Source organism: Pseudophryne corroboree, chromosome 2 (assembly GCF_028390025.1).
Source record: "Pseudophryne corroboree isolate aPseCor3 chromosome 2, aPseCor3.hap2, whole genome shotgun sequence".
Lineage (NCBI taxonomy): Eukaryota > Metazoa > Chordata > Amphibia > Anura > Myobatrachidae > Pseudophryne > Pseudophryne corroboree.
In genome coordinates this window covers 402950712-402963551 of record NC_086445.1, presented here as the reverse complement: position 1 = coordinate 402963551, position 12840 = coordinate 402950712, and the positions used below count along the sequence as shown (strand labels likewise).

General features: G+C 47.0%; 1 protein-coding gene across 1 annotated transcript in view; it reads left to right on the top strand.

Moving 5' to 3' along the window:
• Positions 1-12629, top strand: part of MRPS9 (mitochondrial ribosomal protein S9) — a 216974-nt gene extending 204345 nt beyond the window's left edge. Inside the window, exons 10-11 of the mRNA XM_063953421.1 lie at positions 681-850; positions 12438-12629. Coding sequence (XP_063809491.1) covers positions 681-850; positions 12438-12529 — 262 coding nt within the window. The 3' untranslated portion in view covers positions 12530-12629. The remainder of the gene's footprint in view (positions 1-680; positions 851-12437) is intronic.
• The last annotated feature ends 211 nt before the right edge of the window (positions 12630-12840 follow it).

Here is a 12840-nt window from a genome sequence, read left to right as displayed (position 1 = left end):
ATCTTATTGGCTCTCGGATGTCACGTGTTTTGGTTAGCCAATAAGAAAAATCTGGATAAATCCCAACTCTCGTTAATTCTGGCTTTAAGAACAGAGTAAATCCGAACCCGCATATCTCTACCATAAATAGGTTTCTTCTTCAGTTGTCCATAGACTGTGTGATTTCAGCCTTTGTGTAGTAATCTAGGTCTTGTTTCATAAAGAAGACGCTGTTTTTTCTGTTTGATTTTACATCTTTTATTTTTTTTATAAACATCTCCAGCTGCAGTGGTTTCATGCATTGTACTTTCCATGTGTGTCTCTGCAGCACCCCCTATTGGGAAAGAGTGGTAATACTACTGATCTTCATAATGTGAAGTCCAATGTAAATACTATCATGCACTAGTATCAACTGCTGTACAAGAATTGAATGCCTGATATATACAGTACAATTGTCCAGGAAAGGGGTGTATTTTTAGTACTATTGCCATGTACAAAGCCTTGTACAGATAGGAAGTGTACAGTATTTAATTAAAACCCTATTGCTTAAAAAATAAAAACATTGCTAACTTCAAAAGGTCGCAGTAGAGTGTAGATAGAAATTTAGAATGATATGTAAGTGTGGTTTGTCAGGAGGTGCTAGGTTATGTACTATGCAATTCTACAATTGTGACATGACTACTTTTTTTCCCTTTTTCCAGAGAGCAGCTTATGTTCCCATTTCAGTTCCTTGACAGACTTCTGATGCATGATGTAGAATGTACTGTTACTGGCGGTGGAAGATCGTCACAAGCTGGGGCCATCCGTCTGGCCGTATCAAGGGCACTTCTCAGTTTTATCTCTGAGAATGAGATAGAGGCTATGAGGCAAGGTGAGAGCCAGTTCCTTATAGAAAATAAGATGTGCTAGTTATAATTGGGTCGCTGTAGGCTTCAGAGTGTAAGATTATTACTAGGCTCCACAAATGAAACTTCTTGTGAGTTTTGAAGTTCATAGTCATTTAAGGGAAACAAACACCCTTTATTTAAGGTAGTGATGTGCACCGGACATTTTTCGGGTTTTGTGTTTTGGTTTTGGATTCGGTTCCGCAGCCGTGTTTTGGATTCGGACGCGTTTTGGCAAAACCTCCCTGAAATTTTTTTGTCGGATTCGGGTGTGTTTTGGATTCGGGTGTTTTTTTACAAAAACCCCTCAAAAACAGCTTAAATAATAGAATTTGGGGGTCATTTTGATCCCATAGTATTATTAACCTCAATAACCATAATTTCCACTCATTGTCAGTCTATTCTGAACACCTCACACCTCACAATATTATTTTTAGTCCTAAAATTTGCACCGAGGTCGCTGGATGACTAAGCTAAGCGACCCAAGTGGCCGACACAAACACCTGGCCCATCTAGGAGTGGCACTGCAGTGTCAGACAGGATGGCACTTCAAAAAAATAGTCCCCAAACAGCACATGATGCAAAGAAAAATGAAAGAAAAAAGAGGTGCAAGATGGAATTGTCCTTGGGCCCTCCCACCCCCTCCCACCCACCCTTATGTTGTAAAAACAGGACATGCACACTTTAACAAACCCATCATTTCAGCGACAGGGTCTGCCACACAACTGTGACTGAAATGACTGGTTGGTTTGGGCCCCCGCCAAAAAAGAAGCAATCAATCTCTCCTTGCACAAACTGGCTCTACAAAGGCAAGATGTCCACCTCCTCCTCATCGTCCGATTCCTCACCCCTTTCACTGTGTACATCCCCCTCCTCACAGATTATTAATTCGTCCCCACTGGAATCCACCATCTCAGGTCCCTGTGTACTTTCTGGAGGCAATTGCTGGTGAATATCTCCACGGAGGAATTGATTATAATTCATTTTGATGAACATCATCTTCTCCACATTTTCTGGAAGTAACCTCGTACGCCGATTGCTGACAAGGTGAGCGGCTGCACTAAACACTCTTTCGGAGTACACACTGGAGGGTGGGCAACTTAGGTAAAATAAAGCCAGTTTCTGCAAGGGCCTCCAAATTGCCACTTTTTCCTGCCAGTATACGTACGGACTGTCTGACGTGCCTACTTGGATGCGGTCACTCATATAATCCTCCACCATTCTTTCAATGGTGAGAGAATCATATGCAGTGACAGTAGACGACATGTCAGTAATCGTTGGCAGGTCCTTCAGTCCGGACCAGATGTCAGCACTCGCTCCAGACTGCCCTGCATCACCGCCAGCGGGTGGGCTCGGAATTCTTAGCCTTTTCCTCGCTCCCCCAGTTGCGGGAGAATGTGAAGGAGGAGCGGTTGACTGGTCACGTTCCGCTTGACTTGACAATTTTCTCACCAGCAGGTCTTTGAACCTCTGCAGACTTGTGTCTGCCGGAAAGAGAGATCCAACGTAAGTTTTAAATCTAGGATCGAGCACGGTGGCCAAAATGTAGTGCTCTGATTTCAACAGATTGACCACCCGTGAATCCTGGTTAAGCGAATTAAGGGCTCCATCCACAAGTCCCACATGCCTAGCGGAATCGCTCTGTTTTAGCTCCTCCTTCTATGTCTCCAGCTTCTTCTGCAAAAGCCTGATGAGGGGAATGACCTGACTCAGGCTGGCAGTGTCTGAACTGACTTCACGTGTGGCAAGTTCAAAGGGTTGCAGAACCTTGCACAATGTTGAAATCATTCTCCACTGCGCTTGAGTCAGGTGCATTCCCCCTCCTTTGCCTATATCGTAGGCAGATGTATAGGCTTGAATGGCCTTTTGCTGCTCCTCCATCCTCTGAAGCATATAGAGGGTTGAATTCCACCTCGTTACCACCTCTTGCTTCAGATGATGCCAGGGCAGGTTCAGGACTGTTTGCTGGTGCTCCAGTCTTCGGCACGCGGTGGCTAAATGCCGAAAGTGGCCCGCAATTCTTCGGTCCACCGACAGCATCTCTTGCACGCCCCTGTGTTTTTTAAATAATTCTGCACCACCAAATTCAATGTATGTGCAAAACATGGGACATGCTGGAATTTGCCCACATGTAATGCACGCACAATATTGCTGGCGTTGTCCGATGTCACAAATCCCCAGGAGAGTCCATTTGGGGTAAGCCATTCTGCGATGATGTTCCTCAGTTTCCGTAAGAGGTTGTCAGCTGTGTGCCTCTTCTGGAAAGCGGTGATACAAAGCGTAGCCTGCCTAGGAACGAGTTGGCGTTTGCGAGATGCTGCTACTGGTGCCGCCGCTGCTGTTCTTGCTGCGGAAGGCAATACATCTACCCAGTGGGCTGTCACAGTCATATAGTCCTGAGTCTGCCCTGCTCCACTTGTCCACATGTCCGTGGTTAAGTGGACATTGGGTACAACTGCATTTTTTAGGACACTGGTGACTCTTTTTCTGAGGTCTGTGTACATTTTCGGTATCGCCTGCCTAGAGAAATGGAACCTAGATGGTATTTGGTACCGGGGACACACTGCCTCAATCAAGTCTGTAGTTGCCTGTGAATTAACGGTGGATAACGGAAACACGTTTCTCACCGCCCAGGCTGCCAAGGCCTGAGTTATCCGCTTTGCAGCAGGATGACTGCTGTGATATTTCATCTTCCTCGCAAAGGACTGTTGGACAGTCAATTGCTTACTGGAAGTAGTACAAGTGGTCTTCCGACTTCCCCTCTGGGATGACTATCGACTCCCAGCAGCAACAACAGCAGCGCCAGCAGCAGGAGGCATTACACTCAAGGATGCATCGGAGGAATTCCAGGCAGGAGAGGACTCGTCAGACTTGACAGTGACATGGCCTGCAGGACTATTGGCTTTCCTGTGTAAGGAGGAAATTGACACTGAGGGAGTTGGTGGTGTGGTTTGCAGGAGCTTGGTTACAAGAGGAAGGGATTTTGTGGTCAGTGGACTGCTTCCGCTGTCATCCAAAGTTTTTGAACTTGTCACTGACTTATGATGAATGCGCTGCAGGTGACGTATAAGGGAGGATGTTCCGAGGTGGTTAACGTCCTTACCCCTACTTATTACAGCTTGACAAAGGCAACACACGGCTTGACACCTGTTGTCCGCATTTGTCTTAAAATAATTCCACACCGAATAGGTGATTTTTTTTGTAATTTGACCAGGCATGTCAATGGCCATATTCGTCCCACGGACAACAGGTGTCTCCCCGGGTGCCTGACTTAAACAAACCACCTCACCATCAGAATCCTCCTTGTCAATTTCCTCCTCAGCGCCAGCAACACCCATATCCTCATCCTGGTGTACTTCAACAGTGACATCTTCAATTTGACTATCAGGAACTGGACTGCGGGTGCTCCTTCCAGCACTTGCAGGGGGCGTGCAAATGGTGGAAGGCGCCACCTCTTCCTGTCCAGTGTTGGGAAGGTCAGGCATCGCACCCGACACACTTGGACTCTCCTTGGGGATTTGTGATTTAGAAGAACGCACAGTTCTTTGCTGTGCTTTTGCCAGCTTAAGTCTTTTCATTTTTCTAGCGAGAGGATCAGTGCTTCCATCCTCATGTGAAGCTGAACCACTAGCCATGAAGGGCCTCAGCCGTTCCTTGCCACTCCGTGTCGTAAATGGCATATTGGCAAGTTTACGCTTCTCCTCAGACGCTTTTAATTTAGATTTTTGGGTCATTTTACTGAACTTTTGTGTTTTGGATTTTACATGCTCTCTACTATGACATTGGGCATCGGCCTTGGCAGACGACGTTGATGGCATTTCATCGTCTCGACCATGACTAGTGGCAGCAGCTTCAGCACGAGGTGGAAGTGGATCTTGATCTTTCCCTATTTTACCTTCCACATTTTTGTTCTCCATTTTTTAATGTGTGGAATTATATGCCAGTATCAATAGCAATGGCCTACTACTATATATACTGCGCACAACTGAAATGCACCACAGGTATGGATGGATAGTATACTTGACGACACAGAGGTAGGTAGAGCAGTGGCCTACTGTACCGTACTGCTATATATTATATACTGGTGGTCAGCAAACTGTGCAAAACTGAAATGCACCACAGGTATGGATGGATAGTATACTTGACGACACAGAGGTAGGTAGAGCAGTGGCCTTCTGTACCGTACTCCTATATATTATATACTGGTGGTCAGCAATATTATGCACTGTACTCCTACTATATACTACAATGCAGCACAGATATGGAGCGTTTTTCAGGCAGAGAACGTATAATACTGGTGGTCACTGGTCAGCAAAACTCTGCACTGTACTCCTCCTATATAATACTGCTGGTCCCCAGTCCCCACAATAAAGCAGTGTGAGCACAGATATATGCAGCACACTGAGCACAGATATGGAGCGTTTTTCAGGCAGACAACGTATAATACTGGTGGTCACTGGTCAGCAAAACTCTGCACTGTACTCCTCCTATATAATACTGCTGGTCCCCAGTCCCCACAATAAAGCAGTGTGAGCACAGATATATGCAGCACACTGAGCACAGATATGGAGCGTTTTTCAGGCAGACAACGTATAATACTGGTGGTCACTGGTCAGCAAAACTCTGCACTGTACTCCTCCTATAATACTGCTGGTCCCCAGAATAAAGATATTTGCACTGCAGCCCCCTGAAACAAAGTGAGAGGACGCCAGCCACGTCCTCTCACCATCATTTCCAATGCACGAGTGAAAAATGGCGGCGACGCGCGGCTCCTTATATAGAATCCGAATCTCGCGAGAATCCGACAGCGGGATGATGACGTTCGGGCGCGCTCGGGTTAACCGAGCAAGGCGGGAGGATCCGAGTCTGCCTCGGACCCGTGTAAAAAGGGTGAAGTTCGGGGGGGTTCGGATTCCGAGGAACCGAACCCGCTCATCACTAATTTAAGGTAAGGCTGAGAAGCCCTCATAACTGCTATATCAGTGTGAACTGACAAACAATGTAATGTCTGTGGATGTACTTGTACTATTTGCCTGCTCTTGTGCATAAATTGATAGAAATAACCTTTTTGACAAAGAAGACTGGGACTGTTCTCTCTGCTATACGACATGATTGAATGGACTGGTAGTTAGGGTGTTAGATCAGAGTGCCACAATTACACTGGGTTCATTTTCCAGTAAGGGAAATAAAGTATGGGCTTTTCCAAAAGTAAATAAGATATGCAGGGGGAGATGTATTAACCCTTCTGAAGAGTGGTGAATTTGCCCATAGCAACCAGCTTCTAGCTACTGTAGCCTTAGTTAAGTACAGTCTGTAAAATGATAGGTAGAATCTGATTAGATGCTATTGGCTAATTCTCCACTCTTTAGAAGGCTTGATACTGTACATCTCACCAGATAATTATAATCACTGGGTGACTCCCATGGTATAATGGGCACACCGCATAGTAAAATAAGAATTTACTTACCGATAATTCTATTTCTCGTAGTCCGTAGTGGATGCTGGGGACTCCGTAAGGACCATGGGGAATAGCGGCTCCGCAGGAGACTGGGCACATCTAAAGAAAGCTTTAGGACTATCTGGTGTGCACTGGCTCCTCCCCCTATGACCCTCCTCCAAGCCTCAGTTAGGATACTGTGCCCGGACGAGCGTACACAATAAGGAAGGATTTTGAATCCCGGGTAAGACTCATACCAGCCACACCAATCACACTGTACAACTTGTGATCTGAACCCAGTTAACAGCATGATAACAGAGGAGCCTCTAGAAAAGATGGCTCACTACAGCAATAACCCGATTTTTTGGTAACAATAACTATGTACCAGTATTGCAGACAATCCGCATTTGGGATGGGCGCCCAGCATCCACTACGGACTACGAGAAATAGAATTATCGGTAAGTAAATTCTTATTTTCTCTAACGTCCTAAGTGGATGCTGGGGACTCCGTAAGGACCATGGGGATTATACCAAAGCTCCCAAACGGGCGGGAGAGTGCGGATGACTCTGCAGCACCAATTGAGAGAACTCCAGGTCCTCCTCAGCCAGGGTATCAATTTTGTAGAATTTTACAAACGTATTTGCTCCTGACCAAGTAGCTGCTCTGCAAAGTTGTAAAGCCGAGACCCCTCGGGCAGCCGCCCAAGATGAGCCCACCTTCCTTGTGGAGTGGGCATTTACAGATTTTTGGCTGTGGCAGGCCTGCCACAGAATGTGCAAGCTGAATTGTACTACAAATCCAACGAGCAATAGTCTGCTTAGAAGCAGGAGCACCCAGCTTGTTGGGTGCATACAGGATAAACAGCGAGTCAGATTTTCTGACTCCAGCCGTCCTGGAAACATATATTTTCAGGGCCCTGACAACGTCTAGCAACTTGGAGTCCTCCAAGTCCCTAGTAGCCGCAGGCACCACAATAGGTTGGTTCAGGTGAAACGCTGAAACCACCTTAGGGAGAAACTGAGGACGAGTCCTCAATTCCGCCCTGTCCGAATGGAAAATCAGATGAGGGCTTTTACAGGATAAAGCCGCCAATTCTGACACGCGCCTGGCCCAGGCCAGGGCCAACAGCATGACCACTTTCCATGTGAGATATTTTAACTCCACAGATTTAAGTGGTTCAAACCAATGTGACTTTTGGAACCCAAAAAACTACATTGAGATCCCAAAGTGCCACTGGAGGCACAAAAGGAGGCTGTATATGCAGTACCCCTTTTACAAACGTCTGAACTTCAGGGACTGAAGCTAGTTCTTTTTGGAAGAAAATTGACAGGGCCGAAATTTGAACCTTAATGGACCCCAATTTCAGGCCCATAGACACTCCTGTTTGCAGGAAATGTAGGAATCGACCCAGTTGAATTTCCTCCGTCGGGCCTTATTGGCCTCGCACCACGCAACATATTTTCGCCAAATGCGGTGATAATGTTTTGCGGTTACATCCTTCCTGGCTTTGATCAGGATAGGGATGACTTCATCCGGAATGCCTTTTTTCCTTCAGGATCCGGCGTTCAACCGCCATGCCGTCAAACGCAGCCGCGGTAAGTCTTGGAACAGACAGGGTCCTTGTTGGAGCAGGTCCCTTCTTAGAGGTAGAGGCCACGGATCCTCCGTGAGCATCTCTTGAAGTTCCGGTTACCAAGTCCTTCTTGGCCAATCCGGAGCCACGAATATAGTGCTTACTCCTCTCCATCTTATCAATCTTAGTACCTTGGGTATGAGAGGCAGAGGAGGGAACACATACACTGACTGGTACACCCACGGTGTTACCAGAGCGTCTACAGCTATTGCCTGAGGGTCCCTTGACCTGGCGCAATACCTGTCGAGTTTTTCCCAACGGTTTATAATCATGTGGAAGACTTCTGGGTGAAGTCCCCACTCTCCCGGGTGGAGGTCGTGCTGAGGAAGTCTGCTTCCCAGTTGTCCACTCCCGGAATGAATACTGCTGACAGTGCTATCACATGATTTTCCGCCCAGCGAAGAATCCTTGCAGCTTCTGCCATTGCCCTCCTGCTTCTTGTGCCACCCTGTCTGTTTACGTGGGTGACTGCCGTGATGTTGTCCGACTGGATCAACACCGGCTGACCTTGAAGCAGAGGTCTTGCTAAGCTTAGAGCATTGTAAATGGCCCTTAGCTTCAGGATATTTATGTGAAGTGATGTCTCCAGGCTTGACCATAAGCCCTGGATATTCCTTCCCTGTGTGACTGCTCCCCAGCCTCGCAGGCTGGCATCCGTGGTCACCAGGACCCAGTCCTGAATGCCGAATCTGCGGCCCTCTAGAAGATGAGCACTCTGCAACCACCACAGGAGGGACACCCTTGTCCTTGGTGACAGGGTTATCCGCTGATGCATCTGAAGATGCGACCCGGACCATTTGTCCAGCAGGTCCCACTGGAAAGTTCTTGCGTGGAATCTGCCGAATGGGATTGCTTCGTAGGAAGCCACCATTTTACCCAGAACCCTTGTGCATTGATGCACTGAGACTTGGCTCGGTTTTAGGAGGTTCCTGACTAGCTCGGATAACTCCCTGTCTTTCCCCTCCGGGAGAAACACCTTTTTCTGGACTGTGTCCAGGATCATCCCTAGGAACCGAAGACAAGTCGTCGGAACCAGCTGCGATTTTGGAATATTGAGAATCCAATCGTGCTGCCGCAACACTACCTGAGATAGTGCTACACCGACCTCCAACTGTTCCCTGGATCTTACCCTTATCAGGGAATCGTCCAATTAAGGGATAACTAAAATTCCCTTCCTTCGAAGGAATATCATCATTTCGGCCATTACCTTGGTAAAGACCCGGGGTGCCGTGGACCATCCATACGGCAGCGTCTGAACTGATAGTGACAGTTCTGTACCATAAACCTGAGGTACCCTTGGTGAGAAGGGTAAATTTTGACATGAAGGTAAGCATCCTTGATGTCCCGAGACATCATATAGTCCCCTTCTTCCAGGTTCGCAATCACTGCTCTGAGTGACTCAATCTTGAATTTGAACCTCTGTATGTAAGTGTTCAAAGATTTTAGATTTAGAATCGGTCTCACCGAGCCGTCCGGCTTCGGTACCACAACAGTGTGGAATAATACCCCGTTCCCTGTTGCAGGAGGGGTACCTTGATTATCACCTGCTGGGAATACAGCTTGTGAATGGCTTCCAAAACTGTCTCCCTGTCAGAAGGAGACATCGGTAAAGCCGACTTTAGGAAAACGGCGAGGGGGAGACGTCTCGAATTCTAATTTGTACCCCTGAGATATCACCTGAAGGATCCAGGGGTCTACTTGCGAGTGAGCCCACTGCGCGCTGAAATTCATTGAGACGGGCCCCCCACCGTGCCTGATTCTGCTTGTAAAGCCCCAGCGTCATACTGAGGGCTTGGCAGAGGCGGGAGAGGGTTTCTGTTCCTGGGAACTGGCTGATTTCTGCAGCCTTTTTCCTCTCCCTCTGTCACGGGGCAGAAATGAGGAACATTTTGCCCGCTTGTCCACGAAAAGACTGCGCCTGATAATACGGCGTCTTCTCATGTTGAGAGGCGACCTGGGGTACAAACGTGGATTTCCCAGCTGTTGCCGTGGCCACCAGGTCTGAAAGACCGACCCCAAATAACTCCTCCCCTTATTAAGGCAATACTTCCAAATGCCGTTTGGAATACGCATCACCTGACCACTGACGTGTCCATAACCCTCTACTGGTAGAAATGGACAACGCACTTAGACTTGATGCCAGTCGGCAAATATTCCGCTGTGCATCACGCATATATAGAAATGCATCTTTTAAATGCTCTATAGGCAAAAATATACTGTCCCTATCTAGGGTATCAATATTTTCAGTCAGGGAATCCGACCACGCCAACCCAGCACTGCACATCCAGGCTGAGGCGATTGCTGGTCGCAGTATAACACCAGTATGTGTGTAAATACATTTTAGGATACCCTCCTGCTTTCTATCAGCAGGATCCTTAAGGGCGGCCATCTCAGGAGAGGGTAGAGCCCTTACAAGCGTGTGAGCGCTTTATCCACCCTAGGGGGTGTTTCCCAACGCACCCTAACCTCTGGCGGGAAAGGATATAATGCCAATAACATTTTAGAAATTATCAGTTGTTATCGGGGGAAAACCACGCATCATCACACACCTCATTTAATTTCTCAGATTCAGGAAAACTACAGGTAGTTTTTCCTCACCGAACATAATACCCCTTTTTGGTGGTACTCGTATTATAAGAAATGTGTAAAACATTTTTCATTGCCTCAATCATGTAACGTGTGGCCCTACTGGAAGTCACATTTGTCTCTTCACCGTCGACACTGGAGTCAGTATCCGTGTCGGCGTCTATATCTGCCATCTGAGGTAACGGGCGCTTTAGAGCCCCTGACGGCCTATGAGACGTCTGGACAGGCACAAGCTGAGTAGCCGGCTGTCTCATGTCAACCACTGTCTTTTATACAGAGCTGACACTGTCACGTAATTCCTTCCAACAGTTCATCCACTCAGGTGTCGACCCCCCTAGGGGGTGACATCACTATTACAGGCAATCTGCTCCGTCTCCACATCATTTTTCTCCTCATACATGTCGACACAAACGTACCGACATACAGCACACACACAGGGAATGCTCTGATAGAGGACAGGACCCCACTAGCCCTTTGGGGAGACAGAGGGAGAGTTTGCCAGCACACACCAAAGCGCTATATATATACAGGGATAACCTTATATAAGTGTTTTTCCCCTTATAGCTGCTGTATTGTTAATACTGCGCCTAATTAGTGCCCCCCTCTCTTTTTTTAACCCTTTCTGTAGTGTAGTGACTGCAGGGGAGAGCCAGGGGAGCTTCCCTCCAACTGAGCTGTGAGGGAAAATGGCGCCAGTGTGCTGAGGAGATAGGCTCCGCCCCTTTTTCGCGGACTTTTCTCCTGCTTTTTTATGGATTCTGGCAGGGGTTAAAATTCATCCATATAGCCCTGGGGGCTATATGTGATGTATTTTCGCCAGCCAAGGTGTTTTTATTGCTGCTCAGGGCGCCCCCTCCTAGCGCCCTGCACCCTCAGTGACCGAAGTGTGAAGTGTGCTGAGGAGCAATGGCGCACAGCTGCAGTGCTGTGCGCTACCTTGGTGAAGACAGGATGTCTTCTGCCGCCGATTTTCCGGACCTCTTCTGTCTTCTGGCTCTGTAAGGGGGCCGGCGGCGCGGCTCTGGGACCCATCCATGGCTGGGCCTGTGATCGTCCCTCTGGAGCTAATGTCCAGTAGCCTAAGAAGCCCAATCCACTCTGCACGCAGGTGAGTTCGCTTCTTCTCCCCTTAGTCCCTCGATGCAGTGAGCCTGTTGCCAGCAGGTCTCACTGAAAATAAAAAACCTAAACTAAAACTTTCACTAAGAAGCTCAGGAGAGCCCCTAGTGTGCACCCTTCTCGTTCGGGCACAGAGATCTAACTGAGGCTTGGAGGAGGGTCATAGGGGGAGGAGCCAGTGCACACCAGATAGTCCTAAAGCTTTCTTTAGATGTGCCCAGTCTCCTGCGGAGCCGCTATTCCCCATGGTCCTTACGGAGTCCCCAGCATCCACTTAGGACGTTAGAGAAAGAAGCATTCTTTATCCAGTTGTCAGGAGTGCAAGGTCCATGTTTGGTGGACAGTATAAATAACTTAACAGTTTTAGTAATGTGGAACTTTTTTTTGCCTCTTTGTTGTACAGAAATGTCGATACTAGTTTCCATTGCTAAGTTTGGTCATAGTGTACTGTTTTTAGAACATTCAAATACAATTGTAATTATAGTACTGTTGGCAAAATGTAAGTGGGAGTCTGCATTTCAGCAGAGTGAGCATCTCAATTTTTTTTTTCCAGTGGCATCTCAGAATTTTTATTATGTTTAAAATGAGTCTATAGAAGACTATTTGGCTGAGGGGGAAAAAGGAAGAGAAAAAGGAATCAAAAGAATTGATTGAAAGTTATAAAGGGCAATACAACATTAAGGTTAAATGATCTATAAAAATACTATTTGTAATGGTACGTTTTTCGCTAATTCTGTTCTTTTTCACTTAATGCGTGCTCAGCTATTTATGCCTGATTCTGAGAATGGTTTCTTTCAGCTGGACTGCTCACTGCAGATCCACGTAGGAAGGAACGGAAGAAACCTGGCCAGGAGGGTGCCCGCAGGAAGTTTACATGGAAGAAACGATAACTTGTGTATTCTGGAAGTGCAGCTGTGGCAGCAGGAGGATCTTTGCTGCATTGTTGCTTCATTGTGGTTTTTATTTTATAATAAAATGTAAATTGTTTTATTTTTTCCAACTCTAATTCTGGGAGTCTGCATAGTTAGGTGAAAATAAACATGACTCTCGCCTATAAATGCTTGTAGACTGTCTTACGAAATTTTTAATACATTTGTAAGAAAACAGAATAATTATCCATAATTTAGATACTCTGCTGTCTGACTACAGGAGAGTAGTGGGTACATCAGGGGGGTAATTCAGACCTGATCATAGCAGCAAA